Here is a 25,091-nt window from a genome sequence, read left to right as displayed (position 1 = left end):
AAGGAATTATATCCTGGCTTTCATCGGGGTGGTTGAAATTAAAAACTTTGTTACCCTTGTATCTCGTTTCCAGCGCTCTCGGCTCTTTCTATATACCGATGTTGGTCATGCTGTTTTTCTACTGGAGAATCTACAACGCGGCCGTCTCTACCACGAAGGCCATTAATCAGGGTTTCCGGACGACAAAGGGCTCGAAAATGCTCGGCTCCAGGTAAAGGCAGTACTCTTCAACCATCGAAGCTGAAAGAAAAACCACTCCACGCGTTACCATTATTCCTCTGAAGCTTTTCAATCATGACTGATCCGGAAACACAGCGTTGATCGCGCCTTTCCTCCGTACTTCCTTTCGTTGTTTAACGATCACCTATTTTTATGATCATTTTCGCTAGAATTCATTTTTAAAGAACAGAACATCAAACGAAGCTGAAAACACCTTAAAGTACCCCTGTCTTTCGATACATATCCTTTACGGGAATTTTCCCTCAGATTCGACGAACAAAGGTTGACCCTGAGGATCCATCGAGGTCGAGGAAGCGTTCACAACGGCAGCAACAACGGTAGCCCGAGAAGTCCGGAGTCGAATAGCCGTAGCTCGGTGAAAAGAGAGAAAATAAAAATCTCTGTCTCTTATCCGAGCACAGAAACGTTGAATACAAAGTGCAACACTCTCGAGAGGACACCCTCGAGATGTTCGCAGACTTCCGTGCATTATAGCAACGGACAAACGCACAGCCAGCTTTGTCCTACCCCGAGGAGTACGCACCTCAAGGTACAAGATGTCATCTGTCTCGTAGACAAAATTTAGAATAAAGAATCTTTCGATCATTTACCAATAACTCAATATTAAAATTGTAGTTTAAGATTTAGAATAGATAAATATTTCTAACGATGGTAGAAGCTCGCTCGCTTTTTTGAAATTATAGAGCTCTGAATACCTCTTTGATTCCGGAACTCACGTGTCATAGAGATAGAAATTTATAATTACACACATTCACCTCCTAGAATTTCGGGTATGGTCGGTGGTTTAATATGTCCTCGCATTAAGGAAGGCGGTAATTTTTTCAATTCTCGTCATTGCGAGGGGTCGTGAGCGTTGAGAGGAGTAAACGTTATCCAAGGATTCGAGTTTACGATACCGAGGAGAAGCAACGTGCTTTACGAGCGTCGTAAAGCGTCGACAAGGCGAGCGAGCGTACGTGTTGGCGAGGAAATGCGGTGTACGGTGTCGTTAAAGTCGACCTTCGTGACAGGTGAGCGGTATCAATAGGGTCGGTAGCACCAGGAGGCCGAGCAGACGGAGCAGTTGCGAGAGTCAAATGACGGGGGATGATGTGTCTCTGCGTGAACTCGCCCCCGGCCCTGAGGAGAAGCCTAGGGTGATGAAAATGGGCAAACGGAACATAAAGGCCCAGGTAATGTACCATCGGAATTTTTAACTCCTTCGGAACCATTAAACGGCAGACAATTTGAAGCTTAACGCGTTAAACATCAGATTCTAAATGATTTAAAATATTAATAATCGTAGAAATTTATTGGTGTTGCAGGTGAAAAGATTTCGCATGGAAACAAAGGCGGCCAAGACGTTAGGTATAATCGTTGGAGGATTCATCCTCTGTTGGCTACCTTTCTTCACGATGTATCTTGTACGCGCGTTCTGCCCCAACTGTATTCACCCCACCGTCTTCAGCGTGTTGTTTTGGTTAGGATATTGTAACTCAGCGATCAACCCTTGCATTTACGCGTTGTTCAGCAAGGACTTCCGGTTCGCGTTCAAGAGGATTATTTGCAAGTGCTTCTGCAAACGACGGGCTAATACTTTGAGACGGGGCAGCGATGGAAGCCAATTAGCTATGAGGTGAGTTACACGTGAGATCAATGTTTCCTAAATAATCCAACTTGAAATTAACACATACCAAATGGTCTAAGCTGAAAATTTATCTCCGCTAAATGGCTGAAATTAAAATTAACGTTCTCCAAGTGCTCTGTGCTCAAAATTAACGTTCTCCAAATGATCCAATTCGAAACCACCTCTCCTCGAGTGATCCAAGCTCAAAATTAACGTCCAGATCAAAATTAACCAGCTCCAAGCGATCCAAATAGACAACGACACCTTTCCAACGACGAATTCCACGTTAACGAATGAATTGATCAGCATCCGTCGCAAAACCAGCCTTGTTTCTTCTAGAAACGACCGGAGTCCCAGCTACTCGATCCGCGTACCGCAACAGGGTGTATCGATAGACGATTCCGATCCGGATCCAAGCTCGGAACCGACGGTGCACTCGCAAAGCGAATCTAGATGACTGTAGCGTGCCAGAAGTGGCGCACAGCGCGTCACCTTCGATTCAACCACCTCGAAAGTGAGGATCCAGTCTTTCTGAACACTGCTGCCAGGTGTACGTGAACCGGGAGAACTCGTCGTGCCGCGAAATCGAGCACGATTCACCTTCGAGCCGGATCACCAATGTGTCTAATCAATGAACGATGAGACACGATATCACACGTGTTTATTAGACAAACGTTCGAGCTTCTTCGGTGTCTTACTTCGTTTCCAGTGAATTGCGTCCGCGTTAAAGAAGCAGAGAACGATGGTTATCGAATATAAATAATACTGTTTCAATCGTGAATATTCCCCCTGTGTTTTATGAACGTCCACCATAGAACACTATGGAGATAATCGACTGAGAAGAGACATTTTAGAGAACGAATTATAGCGGTGAGCCGTGACGCTGGGCGAGCGCACAATGTTGAGCACAAAATCGTAAGGAAGATCCATTTAATACGTACAGTGGTTTGCGTTAATATTTGGATATTAATTATTGCTCCATATGATCGTTCATAGTTATGATGTGAATGAGTACTTGACACCTTTGCTATCGGTATTCAATTGAACAATTTTTTAAATAATGTAAATTCAAGTCTTGCACTTATTTTTAAAAATTATGTAGCATTTTTATTTTTAAATAGGAAATTAAGAGCTCATATGGGAAATTTAACGCTTGAAATATACGTGACGCTGGTAGCGAGGGTGTTAAACTAAATCTCTATTTAATGAATTCATAAAATATTAATTATTGTATGGTGTTGGATAGGTCAGTTGTGGCCCAGAATTACGAAACATGTACCATGGTGCTTCGACGAAAATTAAATGCTCAAATTTCTAATAATAATAAATCTGACGGTTAAAATTAAAGTAAAATTGTCGATGTCTCAGTGAGGTCCATCAAAGGGTTACGTTAAACGATTTAATATATTGAAAGGGTTAAGCGTAATTGTAAATGGATGTGTCGAGCAATAACTACTTAAATATTAGCGTTCGAATATTAATGCAAATCACTATGATATATACGTGTACGTATCGATATTTATGTGTACACAAGGCTATGTTAAGCAGCTGGTTATCATCTACAATAAGTATTCTCGTTACACTGTTGACGCCGTTCTATAAATGATCCCTCTGCCCTCAACAGCTAGCGTTCGCCTCATCATTGTTTCCGTAGATTTTTTACAATTGTTCCTCGTTGGTTATTTGTGATAATTACATCGGCAAAGTATTGTTTTCAATCTACAGGATATTTCAAAGATTACAATTTTTGGCTGAGAAGAAGAAGGTTCACTTTGAAATATCCTGTAGGAACGAAGATACGTGTCGTATGTAAGTGTTGTTATATCGATGCTAATTAACGAACAAAATTTTCTCGGGATTTTTGTACGAACGCAATTGATCCTTTAGCGAGCGTACATCGTCGATAATCGAGGACAGAGGGACTGATTGGGAATCGATTTCATTGTATTATGTGATATATCGTCTACACCATACGTAACGGAACGAATGGAAATAAATATGCGAATAAATTCATGATCGTTAAAATTCTCGGATGTTCGACTCCTTAATTATCTCCTGATTGGTAGGAATTTTTCAATATCCGAGTCATCGAGTTAGGTTTTTTTAAAATTTTTAATCAATCTCCTAAGATCGGTTACAATTATATAAATAAATGTCTTAAAGTTCCAAATTCCAACTAATCACATTTAATCACTCGATCACACATCACTCCATCACTTTCGTTTCGTTTTTTTTTCAGTTTAACAACACGTTGGAACTTCAGTATCCTCCTGGTTCCACCCTCGCAGCTCCATCTGCACTTCCTCCTCGCTTTTCCCTTCCGTTTCCGGTACCATACGAGCGACGAACGCGGTACCCATCAAGGTAGATATACCGTACATAGCGAATACCGTTGAAATTTCCATCAGCGACAGTATATCCTGGAATCCTTTAGCCGACATGAACGAAGAAATCCAATTGCACACGATACTACCAGTAATGGCCATGTTCCTCACGTCGCTCGTAAAGATTCTTTCGATCAGGATCCAGCACACTGGTTCACAGCCAACCGCGTAAGCGACCATGAGGAGGACGATGGACAGGAACGGTACCCAGCTGAAACTGGACACGATGTACGTATTCTATAAAACAAATTAATTCATTTCGTTAAACGTAACTCTAAGTGCTTCGAGTTCGATTAAGAAACGACCCTTATTCAGTCAGGGTTCATTTAACCCTTTGCATGCAAAAGACAGTTATTTGGATAAGGGTTAAATTTGTTTCATTTATTGGTGCTGGGTAATTAACTTACTTGAAGGCGGAAATAAGCAGACAAGATGAACAAGCTGATAGACATGACGCATAGACTGAGGAATAATAGTAATTTCATTTTCATACGCGTTAGTAGGTTTTTGTAAAAACACGTCGCGATTACTGGTACCAGTCCCAGGATGATCGAAGCAACATTCGTGTTTAAGGGAAATTGTAGACGTATCAATATTCTAGAGGCGTAGGCTATGAGGATGTTCATTCCAGTCATTTGTTGAATGGACATCAAACCTGAAAAATTGAACACGTATTGAATTTTAAAGAGGGATTAAATTTACTTTACTTTACTTTAAATTTTAATTGAAATTATTAATTGAAATGACTCACTGAACGCGATGATGGTAGCTTTAGTGTGCGCCTTAAATCCTGACACACAACCAGTTTGTTCGATATTGTTTTCAATTCTGGTGATATCCTCTTGGGTTAAACCTTCGGTTCTTCTCAGACTTTTCAAAACTTCTTTAGCTTCTTCTTCGCGATTGTGCGCCATCAACCAAACAGGTGATTCTGGCATAACGACAGAGGCTACTGAAAGCATTGTCGGTGCCACGGCGCACAATAGAGCGATCGTAAGCTGATCGTCGCTGAATCCTGTGAATGTCAAGCTTGTTAGATGTACTTTAAAGATTCCTTGTCCTATTTCGAGGTGACGATAGTTTTCTTCTTTACCTGTAAAGTAGGTGAACAAGATTCCAAGATAGACTTGAAGCTGACAAATCATACTCAGCGATTCTCTGAATCTTCTCTCCACGATTTCGGTCAAGTAAATTGGAATTATGATTGAGAACGCGCCGCAGACTATGCCGGCTACGAAACGTGCCAAGAATATCCTTCAAAGATATACAGATTAGATTAATTCGATGAACTGGGTTTCGAAGGTTCTAGGGTTCTAAGTTCCATTGGATTCTAAAATCATAAGGTCCCAAGATTCCAAGGTTCTGAGACTCTAAAATCCTAGGGTTCTAGGGTCTAAGGTCCTCAGGTCTTAAGGTCCCTAAGGTCCCAAGATTCCAAGGTACTAAGGCTCCAAAGTCTTAAGGTCCTAAAATCTTAGGAGCCAAAGTCTTCAAGTTCTAAGGTCTAAGGACCCAGTCTCCCAAAGTTCTAAAGCCCTAAAATTCTAAGGTCCCTATGGTCCCAAAATTCCAAATTTCTAAGACTCCAAAGTCCTAAGATTCTAAAATCTTAGGGGTCAAAGTCTTCAGGTTCTAAGGTTTAAGGAGCCAAGATTGTAAAGTTCTAAGGCCCTAAAATTCTAAGGTCCCTATGGTCCCAAAATTCCAAATTTCTAAGGCTTTAAAGTCATTAGATCCTAGGATCCAAGATCTTCAGATTCTATGGTCTAAGGTCCCAAAATTCTAAGGTCCTAAATATGAAAATACACTTCACTCACCATACTTTGTTGGCCGTCAAACCGATAACCAGCCAACATCCGACTAGAAATGGAGTGATTATTTTGATGGTTCTATGCCGACCGATCTTATTCGCAATTACTTCCGCCGGAAGGCTGCCTATCGCAGCTCCAAGAGGCACCAAGCCGCACAGCCAAGAAATATCTTGTCTGTTGACCTTTGACACGTCCAGAGTGATATAGATGTGCCAAATCGGTGAGGTCCAAGCGATGCAGGTGCCGATGGAGAAATTGGCCAACGTGGCTGCGGTTCATCGTATGCAAAACGGAAATATCTTCATGGATGATGGATGAAATGATCACTTGATGGACAGACTGAAAATTCTGAATGGTTTAGATAACCGTCGATGAAAATAGTTGGTATCTAAATATTTGATTGCAATCCATGACGGCTATCATGTCAAATGATCTATTTTTATTTAGACAGTTGGTTTTAGCGATGAGCATTTATGAAATTAATGAAGTCATTATCTCCTTCTCAAAACGGTTTGATGAATTTTATGTTGTGTCTTTATTTATCCTCTTGACGTCATACTATCGTACGATCAAATCATTCCATAAATAATATTTGTATTTTACTCACACAAACTTATTTTGTATAAGGTACAAAATATACATGTCTAAAAGCATAATTATTCACATCATTTTTTTTTAAACAAACAACATTATTTTTGGAATAATCCGACATTACACGATCATATTTTCTGTCCAGTATCTCGTACAGATTTCCATGCTCCGCATTATTATGCTAATGGATCTTTATGTTATCATTGTATCGTTAATTCGAGCACATTCACGTGAAAATTAATAAGCAACAATAATAAACGCGCAATATTGTCTGTTTACTTTCAATTACAAACACGTTGCATTTCTCTGAACCGTAAAAAACAACGTGATCAAAGGGTTAGAAAAGTTCTTACCCAAAAGTATGATAGCGTATTGCGGAAGTTTATTGACATGTCGATCACATGTTGGCTCGTCATCCGTCAGCGCCATTTCCGTTGACCAGCGTAGAAACACGTAAAATTATCGACACCTTCGTCAGGGTGTCGTCCTGGATGCTGTTTATCGTTGTCGATCCACGAAAAAACAGCAGGTTGTACGGAGAACGCAACGTGAACTGCGTTCGATAAGCTTCGTCCAAGAAGAAATCCTTGGATAAGAAAAGCAACATCTCTCTTCCGCGCCGTGACCTTCTTATCACGATCCTCTTATCTCGCGACAGTCCCTACCTACACGATGACCCCACAGTTCAACCAGCTAAGACAATGTTAAGTAACCGATGTTGGTAACAGTGAACACGCTTGATTTCATGATCGTTTCATTGAACTCGTGGTTAACAGTGTCGAGGGTTTCGTTTCATTTAGGAATTGATTTGCATGGTGAAAGTGAATTAATAGTTTTTGAGGTTTATTTTTTTTAAATTAATTTTTATTAAATTGAGTCTCTGTTGAGCCCTATGATAATTTACATATTAAATGTTAGCCTGGTGCAATAGGTTTGTCATATTTGTACAAGTTTCTATTTGGATTAAAATAGTGTGTCAAATTCAATTCGAATGTTATTTCAATGATTGCTATCAATTTTGTTACAAATTTGTATCAGCTTCATAAAAATGATAATCTGATAACGATATTTAATACCAGACTGGTATTTACTAGTGCATTGCACAATGTTTCTGTAATTTAATACAATCCCCGGTAAAGATACATAGATTCTAGTTGAATAACAGGTGGGAAAGAGTTACGAGTGCGCAGTATTAGATTGAACATCGTAATTTATTGATCTCCTCTAAAACTGGCTACAATTACATAACTACCATTCGTATGGTCACGAGTTGCTTATATTAATACACGGTATAAAATCAATTTAAAAAAAGTTTCTTTAAGAGTAGCATAAAAGAGAAGCAATAATTAATTAATTAATCGTTGTTGCACCCCAGATTCGTGTCTATGATTTCAGATCAAAGGAAATCATTCGTTTAATCGTCGGCGTGAACAGAGCTCAGGCAAACGATTCGAGTTCCCTTTCGTTTCATTAAATTTTCAGCCTCGACCTCAAAGCCTCCTCCCTTTCGTTGTTTCAACAGAGCTCGAATGAAGGTCCGAAAAGGGCAGTCAATTCGACTGTTAAGTAAATTAGCGAACTCGGAAAGGTGAATAGGTATTCTGAAAGCCTGTTTGGGAATACAAGTTGTGTAATTAACTGCTCGATTACCCCTTTTATTACGTTAAATTTCGATAACTTCAGTTTATAGAGAACGGTTCTCTATCGGGATGCTATCGATGAATAGAACCACCCCTTTTAGCCAGATTAAATCGAGGTATTAAAAGTTTAGATGTTATTGCTTCCATTTAACAACTATGAATTTTTATTCGAAGCTCAGATTTTCTAGAATTTAATATGTGCTTCTATTTATCCATTTACAAAAATTTAATTAAATTGGCTATTTCTACTTTGAAAGCGAATCAATTTGTTGATTAATTTTGAAGTAACCGGTGCAACGAGGAAAGCGTGAAGTAGGGATAATAAAATAAACTCACGTGGCAGGTAAAGAATAATTTATTCAAGTGTAAATTGTCTTAACCACCGGACGCGATTAACAGCGAGAAACGAATACGAATTAAGTTCGTTCCCTGTTGGTTCACGAACGCGTAACCGCGATGGAACGAACTCGAGAAGCATTCGGAAAGTTTGATTACCCTGCACCCCTTGGAGCACCCAACGGTAAGAAACGGGTTTCGCGATGGATCGAAAATTATTAGGATTCTTTGATCACGTACGCTCTATGGTAAAAGTTGAAGGGGGAAAAAAAAGGGAAAGGAAGTCGACTTCCAATCATCAGGAAAGGAACGAGGAAAGTTTTCCTTTCCCTCGTACACCTTTGCATTCATCTTCGATCTAACAGGAGGCTACCGTGATAAAAATCTTCCTGGAATTTCTTGGAAATAAATTGATTGCGTCTAGAGTTTCAAATGATCTTCTAATGGTACGTTTTAAGATCCACAGATTTTTCCAAAACTTTTTCAATCAAAGTTGCATTAAAATCCTTCGTTTTCAAATTGCATTCCTTAGTCCACGTTTCTGATGCTTCTAATTACAATAATTAATAATATTTTTTATTCCAACCACTCAAGGTAATAAAACAAAAATTCTTCATTTTCATCTGAAATCCTAATCCACTTTCGGAGGAAAGAAACTCGGAATTTCCTTTCCTCGAGCGACACTCTGGGTGTCTTTATTTAGCTTCCGGTAAATTGGTGGCCAGAACCCTGAAACCGTTGTGGTCAGCCACGTAATGGACCTGCTGCAAAATGCCATTGGGGTCGATGTAACTGTAAGCTCCTCTCGTAGTACCGTCCAAAGACCTGGATTCAGTTTTCGCGCTAGAATCACCCGCATAAGTGTAATCGTACTGGCCTAAGGAATCTTGAGTGTGATGGAGAGCGCTGTGAAGCAATCTGTAAGGTAGAACCGGAAGTACGTAGGATCCAGGAACGGCCACAGGCCTCTGAACGTTGTTCAGTGTCACCAGTTTGCCTGATTGCAGGGTGTTCTCCTGAACAATTTCATTTTTCCTCTGATGAGATGATTGAATGGACGATGGATTTTTTGGCGATGATTTTAAAAGACTGTGATCTGGTTTAGGGACTTTGATCCTCTGAGCCTCGGAGGCTGGTAGAAGAAACGGATTTTTGGCGGTGCTCTGAAAAATGATGCACAAATTAAGAATTAAAATTCTTTCTCCAAATGCTAATTAGAATTTCGAGTGTCATCGAGAAATGAATTGAAAACGAGTAAGTGAAATTCGGTAGAGATTGAAAATTTCTATCCGACATTAAGGGAAATCAAGCGTTCCCCAATGGCTGTGTCGAAACTTTCTGTGTTGAACAAGTTTCCGAAACTCGTATTCATCGTAACGTTAATAAAATGTGTACGCGCGGAACACCGTGGCCACCGGCGGAAACCGCCCGTCGAACCGATTCCGAGTCCGTATATATTAACGCGAATGTTGTTTCCTGCAAGTGGTCGGGCGTTGATAAAGTTAAATTTCATTTGCGCAACCTTTTGAGATCTTCGAAAGAAAAATTCTACTTACTGAAATCTCTCGAACAGCCAAATTCTTCTCGTTATCATTTTCCAATTGAGCAACGCTAAAATAGGAGGGTAGAATCTTGTAGGATAAAATATTCGATTGATAGTTCGATTGATCCCTCAGCTGCGATTTTTGCAGCTCCTCCAAATGGTTCTTCTTCGCCGTGGCCACTTCCGGGGTGTCTTGAACAGTTTGGAGATGATTTTTCGGTGGTTGCGGAAGATTGCTCGCGCTCACTCTGAACCCATTTTCATCGTCCGCGGTGTAAGTCACCGTTTGCAGTACTCCATTCGCGTCGACGTAAGAATAGCCTGCGAGGGGAAGTGAAAATATAAATCGTACGATAAAATGGATCGCTGCGGTCGGTTATACGAAGGTGTACGATGAAAAGGACACGATAAAAATGTATTATTTAAAACGAGTCGACGCGAAGATGGATTCGTTGCAGGGGCGTTACGTTGCATCACATCGATCATCGTTTCTAATGTGGTCGTTCGCGAACGTGGGCGTCTGTCTCGAAAGGTATGTGTGCCATTCACGAGTAACCGGATAGAAACGTCGCTTGCGAATTAACCTGTCCGTGTCTATCCTTATTCTGATATTTCCTCGCTTTTCATATACATATAAAAATGGTCAAATATTCTTTTTAGAATTTCAAAATCATAGAAGTATGAAATGGTGAGGGATAGTTACCCCAAATCATTCATTTCCATTGGAACAAATTTGACTTTTAAAGCGTTGAATTATAACCACCTTTGATATAATAAATTACGTAGAATTTTATGGCTAATCAAAGGGTTAAGGTAATAAGAAAATGATGATTGATCATGAAAATGGCATTGACGAATGAGAAGCATTCAAAGGTCAATTACGATCACTCACCACCCTGTGTAATTCCGTTCAAGCTGGATTCCGATTTGGCGTGATGAGGCCCCGTGAATGAGTAATGATATCCCCCGGCGCCATCCTGTATGTGAAATTGCCTCAATGGCGTCAAAGATCCTATGGGACTCAGCCAAACGTTCGCTATGGGTGTAGCGAGACTGTGCTCGAGAAAGATGCCGATCAAAATTACCTGAAAAAGAATTTACAATTTTCCTCTAATTAAAAATAATGGAAAAATAGAGGGTCACTCTAAATCACTGAGCCAAAAGGATCCTGAAAATTAAACCAAAAAGTGTCTTATATAAGAAATATTGTCACGAAGGGTGCATGATGTTTTTCTTTTAAATTTGGAAGACCGTAATATGCAAGGTAAACGCTTGATGGTTATCTGACCTGCACGCGATTCAATTACCGATAATTAGCGACTCGTTCGACGATACACTGTTACAAGAAGAAAACTTACGCCCAAGCATTTCAGGGATGCTTAAGCGTTTCCAGGAAGCATTAATAAAGCGTCTCTCGTGAGAAACTTCCGAGCGACGAACAACTTTCAACCCCATCCCGACGAACTTGCGGCTTTTGGATGATTATTTCGCGGATTATTCTCTGGGAAAACGACGAGAAGCTCATGGGACACGGTTGAAAGCCTTTGCTTCCTCCTCGCCATTTATCGTTACTTTACGACTCTTGTTTTATCGCTGTTTCAAAGTTTCTCTTTTTAACTACCGTTACAAGTTTCTATAAATATTAATAATAATTAGAAGATTGATGATTCGTAAATTTAATACAATTCCTCAGTAAATTGAAAAATCGATTTCCTTATACTAATTAAGACTGCATCCTGCTATCTGTTTCGTAAAACTTGGAAATTAGATGACAACCGTGACGAGGTTGAATTAAACTTCCCTTATTTGCGCCTCGTTGCTGCACCCTTAGACGCATCAGTCTCCTCGTACGCGCCTCATAAACTACTTTCAAATTACAAATTTTCACCCCCTTGTAAATTCATTCTTCGAAGTTCACCCTTGAAAATCGTTTACTGAAGTGAAACACTTCGAAAGTTATTCTTCAAAAATTAAAATAAAATAATGTAACACTCACGTGTAACATGTTGGTGGTGCGACTAGAGGCCGTAGAACTTATTACAAGTTCCCTTGTTTTTCCACGAGTTTTTCCTCCAAGTTACCGGATAATTCCACTGAGACTGAGCTAACGGTTATGAGAGTGTGAGCTCTGGTAGGCATCCTCTTATATAGGACCCCGTGGATACGTATGTACGCTCACGATGAGCCCCCCCACCAACGTGTCTGGTATCAGGGGCCCTACGGAGCCCTATGGTGCACCGCGACCAGGCTCATGGTGCGCGGTCCAGGATCACAAATCACCTCGAGTTCGATTTCCAGGCCGATAAATCAATGTTTATTGGCCACGGTACGAGGCGTCGATCCTTCACACATTCCAAAGTCACTAGGGGTTGCTGTCGACCGGTCGTTTTCGATCCGATCCCATCTGAAAGGGTGTTCGTGTCACCTTTTGAACCCTTCGACCAGACCGTGGGGAACTTGTGTCGTTAATTTCTCGTTGATGGGACACTTGGACTTTTCTTTTCTTATTGTTATATCGAAGCCCATTGGAGTGAATTTTTTCTACTTATTTAGAAATGAGGTAAAGAATGCAGTAGGTATGCGATTCAACTTAGACTGACTACGTTTTAACATGAAAAACGCGTTTAATGGCAATGTCAAAACCAACGCAACGTGCTCGCCCACGTGGCTGTGTTTAACTTTGCGAAAAATCCTCCTCAGCGACTTGTTGCGTCCTCGTCGCCGCGGCTCAGTGAGTAATACCGATGGAATTGATGAACTTGTTACGTCGTTGGGTTAACCCTTTCGACACCGACCAAGTATATATACGTCCTTCTTGAGGCAGCTATTAATTGCTGAGGATGTACGTAACCGAGTACCTATTAGGATATTGAATCAATATCGATGAACATAATAGAGTACAAACTTTGTTACTCAAGAACCATAAGTATCGATTTTGTTTAATTTGCAATGATAAATTTTTGAAAATTTTTAATAACTTTCCTTTCTGGGTTATTGAAATATAATAGCGAAGAATATTTTCATATTACCAAAATTTAATTAGTAGAAATTTCTATATTTCCATATTACCAAAATTTAATTGGTAGAAAATATCAGAGTTTGATTTTTCAAGGATCATTGTTGATGATTTTCCGGCGGTTCATATCGATAGTCGACTCCCGTGGCTTCGAGCGCTGCTTTTGGTAGTCGAGATCTCAATTAGCCAAGGGGGGTTCCAAAGTAATCGTCTTTCTTTGCCATTCTAAGCGGCTTTCGAAATTACGAGCTTGCAAGGGTCGCCAGGACGTCTTTATTGCATGGCGGTGCGCGTTTCGCTCGTAAAACTTTCCCTTGGAAATGATCCTTGGCTGGGCTGCATGCGTTCTAGCGATATTTTTTCCCTCTGCTTCTCCTCTCTTCTCTTTCTCTTGTTCTTGATGGGAATACGAATGTTTTGCGCGTGATTACACGAGCAAACTCGATACAATGCTCAGCAAAAGCCTTGTACCTTGTTCGCGACTTGTAGTAAAAAGAATCAGGATCAATGTGTTAAAAGGTTTAATAGTTTTAATGAAACGAAGAGAAATTTCTTAATTTACTACTTTTCATTATTATTGTACTAGTAATATTATTCAAAATCATTTTTTTTTTTAATTATTCGATTTCATTATATTGCAAGTGTTGATTACTAAATTTGAAAAGAATATTGAAAATCCAAGTTGATATTGAAATAAGAATAATCTATCGAACCCGAAGACTTTTGCTCGGTACTGTATTTAACTTCGATCTGTTGGTAAAGAAAAATTCGCAAGGAAAAAATTATGAACGGCCCTCGTAAAAAGCTCCGTAAATAACGAGCAGTGACGTAAAGAAAGAAAGGGTTGAATAATCATTGTTCGACGAGCGCAAAGTTTCCATAAAGGAATTCAAGATTTGTTAAGAATGAAAATAAAAATACAACCAGATGAAATTTTCAACCGCTTCAAACGCGACGACCAACATATTCAATAAATCTCTACGTTTCTATAGATAGAAGGAAATATTGCTTCTCCCGCAATTAATAAAATTCCCCCTGTTTGTCAGAGGCTCCACTCGATTGTCCAGAAAAATCACCAACGTAGAACCACGTGGGTTGATCGATGCCGATATCGATTCCGCGTAAATTCGGGCGTGAACAGATTTTCCCGTGCTTATCCAACGCGAACGGTCGAATTTATGGAGTATTATTCGAAATAATCGTAAATCATCGAGGAGGAAGCGAAACGAAAAACATCTCCTCGACGAGTGTTCGAGCCCGTCCGTAAATCAGCCGGTTTTTCATCTCGTGTCCCAGCTTTTGTGACGCGGATAAGCGACACCGATATATACGAGCCGGGGTACTGATCGATTTGTATTCAATGGGTCCACCCTTCTGAATCGGGATCGATGTTGTTAAGGGATGAGAGCAAGAAAAATTCGTGACTCCGTAAAAGGACGTAGCCTGTTTCGTGGATCCTTTCAGACCCGTAATACTATTCCTGCTCGTTGTTCCCTGAGGAATTGCACGACTGCTCGTTCACTTCTTTGGAGAATTTTGTTAAATTCAAGATAGAACGGAGTCGTCGACCTTTGCGCGTTATAAAAGTTTGAAGATTTTTCGAGACCTTGATTATTTTGCTGAGAATTAATTTTAAATTACCTCAAGCGCTAATCATTAATCAAAGACCCATCGACAAGTGCTTTGATTCATCCCGACACTTGTGGTGCATTGATACCATGAGGCTCTAATTAGCTTTCATGTAGTCTAAAGAGAAGTCGAGCCGTGATAAACAGCGCGAATCCACGACTCTCTGTATGGAACACGATCGTGGATCACGATTGTTCGTCGAACAGTGTACTACAAGGAAGAAGTAACGTTCGATCAGTGATTACAACGCTAACTAACGATTCCATTTGCTGATTGATCCTGCATCGGCTACTCTGGTCGACTTTTAACACTGCCTCCCATCAGCACTCCGAACGATATATCACAAGGATGGACCAAACTTGCGCGTCAATCAGTTCTTCGTTATTATTGTCGAATGACAGATGTAGGGTCAATCATACTCGAAACGGAGGAAAATGTTACTGGCAACGTATAGAATGCCTGGCATTTTGGGGCAAAGTATGAAATATCTTAATTATTTTAATATTATATAAATTTTCTCTAAGTATTGTAAGGATTTTGTGAAATAATTATTCTAAAAATTAGTAAAATAAGAAAAATATCCTAAAAGGTCTTTAATTAAAAGTTTTAATTTAGGGGAAAATTAATATTGTTTATATGAGGATTGAGATCAATAACATAGATCAAGGATTCTTTGATCAAAATTAGGTGCTCGAAAATTCAATTTAAATTCAGACGTTTGTAGATTGTTTAAAAAACGAAAATAGTGGAAGGTTAATTAATTCCAAGATCTACCGTAAGAATGATTGTTTCACTTTCAAACAATGATAAAGGAAGTTTGAAGAAGAGTGATCGACGAAACGGGTTCGCGTAGCGTAGCTCACAGATTGCGTGGGTGTTATCAGCCACGGACACAACTCTAAAACTAATTTTCATTCGCGATAATGGATTAATTGCAAGAACGCGGCGGTAGGACCAGATTCAGCTTCCTACTTCAGGCTATCCCGCAACGAAAATAGAAGCTGCCTTATCTTTCGCGTAGGTAAAATCCAGTCGTATGCGATAACAGTAAAATTGGATATTTATAGGCCTTGTTAGAGATAGATAAATTGGAAAATTGATAACTTCTTACATGTTACATCTAATTGGAAGCAAATGATAGTAGTATACTACGCTGATGGGGGAAAATAAAATGAAAAAAGTAAAATACCAGCAAAGATGAGTCGTTCGACTAATAAAATCTTCCATAAAATAATAATGGTCCGTTGAAAGCGAACAGATAGCAAGTTTACGATCTTGAATTCTCAAGGTTCGCTCTCTCATTGGGATTCTTTTTCTTGAAATTTCTTGACCGTGCTAAATCATGATTACCCTTCCCGTTATCGAGTCATGACTCCGTCTGGCCTCGTAACATATGCAACCATTTTATCAGACGAATCGTCGTTCCTTTCCGCCTTCGTCTTAGTCGCCGTATCGTTCGCGGCCCCGTAAACTAACAGTAACCGGAGGTGGAGAAAAATCGGCACGAGGAGACACGCGAGCTAACCTTCTCAATGCCGCTTCTGTCTTTCCTTTCCCTTCGAAATTCTCTAAATTGTTTAAACTGAACATCTTGTAATTATCTTCAATTGACACTAATTTTTTCGTTAATGAAAAAACAAAGAAATCAAATTTCAAGAAAACAGAACACCCCTTCAGCTGCAGATTCTTCGTAACCAAACAAAACGAAAAGTCTTTTACCATTTTGCAATTCGAGGCTTCGTTTCCAAGATATGAGCGATTGAAGATTCGACTTCCGGGGTGCTATGTTTAGACCCAAGGCGCCTGCGCGGGCAGGGCACCCCGGAAGTCGGACGCCTAATTTTTAATCCTTTGTATCTCGAGAACGACGCCTCTGATCCCAAAATGGTAAAGGACTTTTCGATTTGTTTAAACATGAAGAATTCTTAGCTCTTGTGGAATATAAATTTTAAGAAACTTTTCAAATGTAGATGCTACCAGAAGTATAAAAGAAATGTTTGAAAATCGTGATAATCCTCGGCCGATTTCAACGTCTTTGTTACACACACCCACGCGAAGAGATTCCAAAGGCGCGGAGATGTTTGCACGCGTGAGAAGAAACGCGGCTGCGAGCTTCGACGCGTATTAAGAGATACGCTCGATACATTGGGCCGCTTCTAATCGTGCCGCTCATCTGGCACGAGTTCCTTCACCCTGGCCGTGCACTTGATCGCGCTGGAAGGTGATCCGGATTCTTCGACCTTTTTCTTTCACGCGCCTCTCCCGCTTGATCGGAAGGCCGTTCGGTGTCGGCGTGATCAGCACGACACGACTTGACGGCAAAAAATCGATAACCCTGCCGGATTTACAAAGATCTATTCTCCGTTTATTCCAAGCTTTTTGCAAGATCGAGCAGGATGCGCCGGGCGAAAATAATCCTGAAAGTTCATCGCGGATCAGCCGGAAGACTCGCGGAGGACTAATCCGACGTTCTGATAGGACGCGCGGACCGTTTTAATGCCGCAATATATTCCGGATAATGGGGTTCTGAATAGCGTTCAAGGTCAAGGGTTCCAGCGCCCTTTCCCACAGTCGTAGCCGCGACAAACGTTCCCTCGTTCTCTTCCTACTTCGATACTCCGAAAAACGAGACGTCCCGTCCGACGAGAATAAGATATTCGTTGAAGGAGCAATAATTTTCCGGACTTTTTTTCGAATTCCCTTCATTTTCTAGCGAGTCGACGACCCTGGTCGTGGCAAGAAAATAGCCGTTCCCTCTGCTCGCCGTGCTTCTTCGCGTACGATAATAATAGCTAGCGAGTACTCGCCAGCGAAACTCTGCAAACGAGGAGAATTTCTTTCAGAGTTTATAGGCAAAAGTGCACTCGCGAAGCCGCAAGATTATAGGCTTTTTATTCGCCTCGTTGCACAGGGGAAATTGCTTATTTTGTTTCTTATTTAATTCAAGAGTTAAATTTCTTCGATTAGGAATTTCTACGAATTTTATTCATTAAAGCATATTCGCAAATTCTTTGAAATAGGGACAGGATAATTCAGGTATATTAAACAAGAATCCATCTTCTATAAACACGAAATGGTTTTTATTGTCGAGCGAACAATGAGCAATAATTTAACAAAAGATCATAAAGCGATTGAAACGAAGAGTGAATGAAGTACCAAGCAGCGAGCTATCGACGAACAAGACTTCGATCCATCATCGGCACTCTCGCTAACGCGGACAACCTATCATCCGGAGGTTAACATCCCTCGAAGAATGATCCCGGTCGTAGACACTTCCTCTTCTCTGCTCGTCTCGCGAATCAATTCGTTTCCGGTAATAGCCTGCCTAGAAACCCATATGACATCGATCTAATGCAGATAAATCGGTACGTCGAGAAGCGAATGAATCTGTGCGATCGGCGTGGTTTTGACTAGCAGCGTTGGCTCGATCTTCGAATTCCCATGAATCTGGCTGACACCGTGGCTGGAAATGGACGTGGTTACCGTTGCCGTAGCTAGATTACCTTCTTTAGCGATTGGAACCACTGGAAGAATCTCCTTGCCGATGATAGGCCCAGAGATTGGAACGTTCTTGCTCAGAGTAGCAATGGGGATGGAAGGTTTAGCGATTAAATTTGGAATGGCGATGGCTTCCCTGGACGGTCCATGAATTTGACTGACTCCATGACTGGAGATGGACGCGGTGACCGAAGAACTTGCCAGCTGACCAGTTGGGATCACTGCTAGAGGATCGTTCGAGATGACCGGTAGAACTGGAACACTCTCCTTCGCGATGACCGTAGATGTCAATGGAACAGCGATAGAAGATGATGGGACGACGGTGATGGGTTCAGGGTCGATTTTGACCGCGTCCTTAGGCTTGGATCCCTCTATGCCCAACTGTTTGTGCAGTTCGATACGGTTCTCGTGGTAAGAAGGCACCCGAGTCAGTACTGGAAGACTTTGCAATATGGCAGGAGCTGAAAGGATCAACTGACGTTCAACCGGTTTATCCTGCGTTAGATCGATACGCTGGTTGTTGTGAACTTGAACTTGACTCTGATGCGAGGTCGCCAGAGGGATATCGCCGGATAGGATCACCGGCTGGAGCACGCTCCTCGTTACGATCGGTTGTTTCTCATCCGATTCGTCTTGCGATTCGTTCTGTTGATAGGAAGAGGCTGTCGTCGCTTTCTGGGCTGAGTTCGAGATCGTTCCTTGATCGACGTTGTCCTTGATGCCCTTCTGGCCAGGATTTTCAGGAGATTCCTCGATGCTGCGCCTTCTGCGACTCGATTTCTCGGAGTCCGCGCTCCTGGCTAGGAGGATGTGAGACTGTTCAGCCTCCACGTTCTCGTCTGTAGGTAGATTAGTCGCTGCCACGCGGAAACCGTCGTCGTCCGCGACGTAGAAGACGGATTGGAGGATACCATTCGCGTCTATGTAGCTGTAAGATCCTCTTAGAACTCCATCAGCGTCCTTGATCTCCTCCTTGGCGGATGGACCACCCGCGTAACTGTAAGCGTGCACGCCTGTCCTCGTGTCCTGGAAGTGATGGGACACCGGAAACGGTGATGACAGGTAGGCGTAGGGTAGCAAGGTCAGTCGGCTGGCCGAGACCAGGCTCAGAACCGTGAAAAATGGAATCTGAAAAGTCAAAATATCGTATGCGTATAATAAAATCGAGGATCCTTTCGAGATTGCTACTCGGATGATACCAAAGGTGGCTACGAATCGTCGAATTTTATGGCAACGGGTATTTCTCGTCGCTCAAGAAGGACCGACGTTTTATACTTGCATGAGCTCTGAGATCCAGCTCTCTTTACGATCCAATAAGAGACGAACGGCCAGCCATGCTGGCCACCAGAGATACAGAGAAGCGATCGAGAAGCGGTTGAAAAGACTCCCTCTGTTCTCCGAGGCATTGATTTCGAGCCGGTATTCAGCCGGCGTTCGTTTGACTTTCAACGCGCCATTCGAATCCGATCGAATCTCTACCAGGACAGTTTTTCCGATGCACCTCTCGCGGAGGTGATCGTTGCCCGAGTGTTTGAAATTGATTTCGTTTAAGTCTAAGTCTTCGAAGTTTGAATTTTAAGACGAATTTCGAAACAGAGAAAAAGGGATCGTCAAGTGGCAATAATTAACTCGTCATCCTAGATCAACGATATAATATACAAAATCCTTCGTCTATCAAAAACTTCGGAATATTGAACCCACGAAAAAGAGAAGAATAGGCGTCGTAAAACCTTTCGCCCTCCAGCTAGAAATTCGATCATAAAGGAATCCGAAACGATCGACCCTTCGCCCTCGAACACTTTTTTTTCCCCCGCCATGAATAAAGAGTATACGAAGTAAATCGAACTCACCATAGACTGCATCGTACGATAAGTGTGTATTCCCGCTCGAACCTCCTTGCTCGTCGAAGGACTGTTCGGCCTGTGCACCTTGCTACCGATCCCGTTTTGACTTATATACATGGCGGAGGGGACGAGTGAGCCAGCGACCGGTGTCTTCGAACCAGGAACCAGCAGAATCGTCGAAGGACAAGCGGATACGTTCACCGAATACTCGGCGACGGGATCCCTCGATCCCTGGATCCGGGATCCGCGAGAATCGTCTTTCGCCACGCCCTTCGCGTGGCTCGTTTCTTCTCCGAATCGTTTTATTTCCCTGTTTCCTCGATTTTCTCCTTTTTCACCGCGTCACGTGAACGCTGGAACTAGATACGCGTTTTCTGTAATAGGGTATGGGATACCATGGGAGGATGGTCTCCAGGTAGTCGCCGGTTGGAAGATATAGAGTCTTGGAAGGTACTTTGATATGTACAATGACTTTTATCATTTCAATGAACATCTTAGATTAAAATCGTTTAAATACTATCAGAAATGAGAAGACACACGGTGTGTCATCAATTATCTCAACACCAATGTACCTATACAAAAATTTCAATAACCATCAATTAATTTCATTGCACTGTTATCAAAGGCAGTAGGTAGATCTTCAATTAGTATCAGGTTTCCAGTGAACAATCAGAGTTGATCATTAATTTAAATATATCTTTTTATTCATGTCACAGTTCAATATTAATTTAATTACCGTGAAATATAACCGCGTTCTACGGCGTGACCATGAAATTAAGGTTCATCCTTTATTCTTCAGCAACTGTTGGTCGCTTATTAGCGTCAAGGCGATAAGCCTTGTACTCCTCCCTTTATTTCGCTTCTTACCGCAGGATCGATAGATCCTTTGATACAATGGAAGTGGTGATTGCGTTTCGTTGTTACCTTTCCAGGCAACAATTCGTGCCGACCTTGATCGAACGCATCGTTCGCCGCGTGTACAAGCGAAATTATTCGCCTGCCACAGCTTTTTTATCCACCGGTCAGGAATCCTCCCCTTGCCGCGACAAAATCGACTCGTCCTTGACGCGACTGACCCGGACGTACATAGTCGTCGGGGCGCGAACATGTTTCTCGTAAAAATCATCGAACAAAAGTGATTGTACCGCCGCGTGTCGCGTGCTGAACTTAATCCTGCTCACTTTCCGGAGGAATTATAATTTGTCACTGTCCCTTGGACACGGAGGATGCCAGCGCGGTTTCTGTAAGGCTCCGTCGACAACCTTGTGGAATTTTAGATTGAAAGTATACGTATACTTGAAAGAATTTCAATTTATCAAAAGAAAGCAATTTCAAAGCAGGGATGGCCCTGAGATTTCGGGGGTCCGAGACGAGCTCCGAAAAAGGCTTCTCATATATGACATAAAAAAAAGTAGCTCAAATAAAATTTATAAAATTAACATTGGAGCTTGTATAACTAATTTAGATTTGCATTTACATCAATTAATCTTCTTGCATTCTTACATGCAAAATCGTCTTATGGGGGTGGCTGCCTAGTCTGCCTAGGCCCAGGACCGGTCCTGTTTCAAAGATCTATAATTATTCAAATTTCAAATCAATTTGAAATTATACAAATTCTAAATCTATTTTGTGATTCATAAAAATTTTTGTTTTCCCCATGAAACACGCCCGATAAGGTAATCGCAATACGCGATCCTATCTTCGCTCTCGGTAGATCCATTAAAAGACGAAGCACGTCCCTGTTCCTTAAGGAGATTCCTCGCTTCTGACCGGTGAAAAGTTAACGTGTAACTCCGCGTAGGCGATCCTGGGTCTTACCCGTTCGTAGATATCGCATCGGCCGATCACCTTGATGCACGTTTGTTCTCCAGCTACCGAGCGTGGCTAACCACGCACGTAGGAAGTGACAACGTTCCCTCGTAGGCGAAGATACACGCGGAAAGCGTGGATAATCAGAGGGAATAGGCGTTCCTCCGCGATAAAGGAACAACAAGGAGGCGAAAGGTGGGACAATGTATGGGCAATAATCGCTGGAAGAAGCGTGGAACGACGCGTAACCGATGCGTATATTCCACGCATCTTCTAAATTAATTGCGACCTGAACCACCGTGGGTTTCCTTCCCCGAGCTATCCACTTCTCCTTTTTTTTTTTACAAATGATTTAACTTGATTTTCAAGCTATATTTATTCGAATGACTGCAAAAATTATTATCTTTTACAATAATTTAACAACTTCGATCTCTCCTTATTAAAAGAGATTAATTACAATTTATCGTTGACGCGAGTTAAGTCCAGAGCTCTCTGTCCGAAGTACCTACAGAAAGGATCGTCGAACCGTCTTATTTCATGGATCTCAAGGTGCAACGAGGTATTATGGTCCCCTTGAAAATATTTCTGAAGGTACGTTCACACCGTCGTAATCTTCGCGTCTTCGCCTCTGAATTTTTACAATAACCGTTTTAGCTTCAGCTAACGCCTACTTAACGAAACTCAATAACAAACTTTTTATTCTCATTGTTGCGGCTGTTAATGTCAGAATGCCTCGTATTCGTGCAACGTGCAGCTTACTGCACCGGTGTAAACGTAGACCAGGATTCCAGCAAGATGCACGGGTTTACGGACAGTAAAATACTTTTAAAAAAATAAAAGAGATACTGGAAGTCTCGTGAACCACACCTACGCTCCCTGAGATCCGGCCACATATTTGCGGAGGTCGCCTCGCGTCGTAAACATAAACATAATACAGTCGAGCCGGTGGACCACACCCGACGTACACACGCACGCACACGTGTTCGGTAGGTTCCCTATCGTAACAAGGGGCCCGTCTAACATTAGTCTTCAGGACGGTGGGAAAAAGCAAAGAAAAACCGGACGGGATAATCGGTCCTTCGATAAGTCCAACGATCGAAATAAATCTTCTCGGATAGTGCTGAGTTTTTCGTTCGTCGTTAAGTTATTCATACGCAAGAACATTTGAAACATCAACCGTCATTGTTCAATAACGCGTACTTGTGTTGCGTGAGATTAAGACACTTTATTCCTACGCGTTAAACTTAGCAGAAAATTTGTCTACAAAAATGTAAATAGTGTCAATGGTGTTTTGAACTTTGAATTTCAATGCCGGCAAGGTTACAGCGTGGTGATTTACAGTTCTTCTGGCTCGATTCTCAGATGTAACACTTGATATCCTCTGATCACTATCAATCTCAAGACTTTGGACGTTTCTATCGCCTTGTAGATGCTGGCGGAAGTCATCACTGGTTCCTCGTTCACGTGAGTAACAATATCACCTGGTTGTAAACCTCCCCTGGAACGTATATTTTTGGTTATTTTGTTGATTAGAATAGGGCGAATTAATTTCTGAAACGTACAGATGAGCCGGTGATCCCACGATTACTTTGTAAATAAGTACCCCGTGTCTGATGTTGTCTGGAATTCCTTTTAATTTCTTTTGCAATTCGTAAAACAGATCGGGTGTTAGAGTAAGTAGCGTGACTCCAATATATTTCGCCTTGTATTCTTCTGCCATGGTTTTTATACCTTATGCAATATTTATTAATTAGATTATTGTTATGTCGCGTATTTGTTATGTTTTATTATGTTACCTGATTTGCTTCTGCGCATATCAGCTTTCTTTAAGAATTCCTTAGCATAATCAATAGGTATTGCAAAGGAAATACCGGATGTTACTTTCATTGCATTTACCCCAATTGCTTCACCGTCCAAATTAACTAATGGACCACCTGAGTTACCAAACTAAAAAATAATGGTAATTAAAATATGTTCAATGTAAATAGAATATATTATAATTCAAGTAGAACACTAACAGTGATTGCAGCATCTGTTTGAACATAACCCATGTGCTTGTTATACAGGCCAAGTTCTTTACTATCTCTGTGTACACTACTTATTACTCCGCTTGTTATTGTGTTGCTTAAAGTTAATGGTGATCCAATGGCAACTACAAATTCTCCTGGCCTAAGACTTTGGGAACTGCCAAGCTTCATTGCTGGCAAATTAGTCTATGTAAAGAAAAAATAATTATGATCAGAAAGTAGAAACACAAAGATAGTAATAAATATTATTATATGTAACATATATAAACCTGATTAATTCGCACAGTTGCAAGATCACAGTGCATATCAATGTCCTCTACCACACCAACATAATTACTTCCATCATGAAGCCTTACCTATGAAATAGATTATATAATAATTATTAGAAGAATATCTTTGATGTAAATTCCTTGAATGTAGATGAATCTATTTATTACCTTAACAGTGGTATTAGGCTTATTAGTTACAACATGAGCATTTGTTAATATTAATCCATCAGATTTAACAATGAAACCGGATCCATTACTTATTTTGAACGGTTTCCCTGTAGGAATATCAAACCTGTTTTCTCATTATTGATTGCTTGAAAGTATGTCTTCTTATTAATATTTACTTTCTTTATGCATATCATTTGCACTTACGTTTTACTATTCTGAATTTCAATGTGAACTACCGAAGGAGCTGAGATCTCTACTACATCAGCTATGAAATTGTATTTATTCCGGTTATTACTTCCATCCCAGGCAACTGATTTAGCATGTATTGTAAACATAGAATTCATCCAGCTGCTAACTCGGTTCTGACAATTGTCTTTCCATTTATACAAAATATAACCAAAACCGGAGAAGAAAACGGTACAGAGCAAGACATTTCTAGCGGTATTGTCAAAAGTTTGAAAATTCTTCTCTTGTGAAAAAGAATGCCTGTACGAATACGTAAATTGAGCTGGATATGAAAGTGCTAATAATTGTTTATACTGTAACTGATTTTTTTTCAAAACGCTCCAAGAAAAACGCGTTAAGGGAACAGCCATCTTTGACTCAACCCAAACTGAGTTTTCAGGTATGGTTAGAATACGAATAGACCACACAATAATACATTCGATTTAAAAATTATC

At 41.0% G+C, this 25,091-nt stretch overlaps 4 protein-coding genes across 6 annotated transcripts in view; 1 reads left to right on the top strand and 3 right to left on the bottom strand.

Annotated features, from left to right (window-relative positions):
* Positions 1 to 2,630, top strand: part of LOC114872084 (octopamine receptor Oamb) — a 63,526-nt gene extending 60,896 nt beyond the window's left edge. For 2 of the 3 annotated variants that reach the window (XM_029178858.2, XM_029178859.2), the window contains 5 exons: positions 74 to 211; positions 487 to 769; positions 1,251 to 1,412; positions 1,545 to 1,855; positions 2,171 to 2,630. In XM_029178858.2, coding sequence (XP_029034691.1) covers positions 74 to 211; positions 487 to 769; positions 1,251 to 1,412; positions 1,545 to 1,855; positions 2,171 to 2,303 — 1,027 coding nt within the window. In that variant the 3' untranslated portion in view covers positions 2,304 to 2,630. The remainder of the gene's footprint in view (positions 1 to 73; positions 212 to 486; positions 770 to 1,250; positions 1,413 to 1,544; positions 1,856 to 2,170) is intronic. The other variant, XM_029178860.2, reaches the window with a different exon arrangement.
* A 1,309-nt stretch (positions 2,631 to 3,939) lies between these two features.
* LOC114872085 (facilitated trehalose transporter Tret1-like) lies at positions 3,940 to 7,250 on the bottom strand. Its single transcript, XM_029178862.2, has 6 exons — positions 6,986 to 7,250; positions 6,048 to 6,309; positions 5,324 to 5,484; positions 4,982 to 5,245; positions 4,638 to 4,885; positions 3,940 to 4,467 (listed from the first exon to the last, which is right to left on the bottom strand). Exons 1-6 carry the CDS (start codon positions 7,059 to 7,061, stop codon positions 4,087 to 4,089), a joined length of 1,392 nt encoding a protein of 463 aa, XP_029034695.1. The 5' UTR covers positions 7,062 to 7,250; the 3' UTR covers positions 3,940 to 4,086.
* Positions 7,251 to 9,126: 1,876 nt separating this feature from the next.
* Positions 9,127 to 20,631, bottom strand: LOC114872151. The gene is given in 7 exon segments (XM_046287158.1): positions 9,127 to 9,771; positions 10,165 to 10,472; positions 11,044 to 11,204; positions 18,152 to 19,422; positions 20,145 to 20,363; positions 20,366 to 20,425; positions 20,485 to 20,631. Coding segments are annotated over 7 exon segments (2,634 nt in total). The 3' UTR covers positions 9,127 to 9,303.
* Positions 20,632 to 22,304: 1,673 nt separating this feature from the next.
* Positions 22,305 to 25,030, bottom strand: LOC114872063 (serine protease HTRA2, mitochondrial). Its single transcript, XM_029178829.2, has 7 exons — positions 24,616 to 25,030; positions 24,412 to 24,535; positions 24,244 to 24,330; positions 23,966 to 24,160; positions 23,744 to 23,894; positions 23,510 to 23,678; positions 22,305 to 23,445 (listed from the first exon to the last, which is right to left on the bottom strand). Exons 1-7 carry the CDS (start codon positions 25,005 to 25,007, stop codon positions 23,283 to 23,285), a joined length of 1,281 nt encoding a protein of 426 aa, XP_029034662.1. The 5' UTR covers positions 25,008 to 25,030; the 3' UTR covers positions 22,305 to 23,282.
* Positions 25,031 to 25,091: the final 61 nt, after the last annotated feature.

Source organism: Osmia bicornis, chromosome 9 (genome assembly GCF_907164935.1).
Source record: "Osmia bicornis bicornis chromosome 9, iOsmBic2.1, whole genome shotgun sequence".
NCBI classification, from domain to species: Eukaryota; Metazoa; Arthropoda; class Insecta; order Hymenoptera; family Megachilidae; genus Osmia; species Osmia bicornis.
The sequence above is the reverse complement of the archived record's forward strand: the minus strand, read 5'-3'. Positions and strand labels throughout refer to the sequence as shown.

Coding starts and splice junctions, on each gene's coding strand:
- LOC114872085 (XM_029178862.2), bottom strand. CDS start 7,061: ATGGCGCTGACGGATGACGAGCCAACATGTGATCGACATGTCAATAAA. Junction 5,246..5,323: donor CTTGTTCACCTACTTTACAG/GTAAAGAAGAAA, acceptor TGACATTCACAG/GATTCAGCGACGATCAGCTT. Junction 4,468..4,637: donor CTGCTTATTTCCGCCTTCAA/GTAAGTTAATTA, acceptor TTTGTTTTATAG/AATACGTACATCGTGTCCAG.
- LOC114872063 (XM_029178829.2), bottom strand. CDS start 25,007: ATGGCTGTTCCCTTAACGCGTTTTTCTTGGAGCGTTTTGAAAAAAAAT. Junction 24,331..24,411: donor AGCCTAATACCACTGTTAAG/GTAATAAATAGA, acceptor TCTATTTCATAG/GTAAGGCTTCATGATGGAAG. Junction 24,161..24,243: donor CAACTGTGCGAATTAATCAG/GTTTATATATGT, acceptor TTCTTTACATAG/ACTAATTTGCCAGCAATGAA.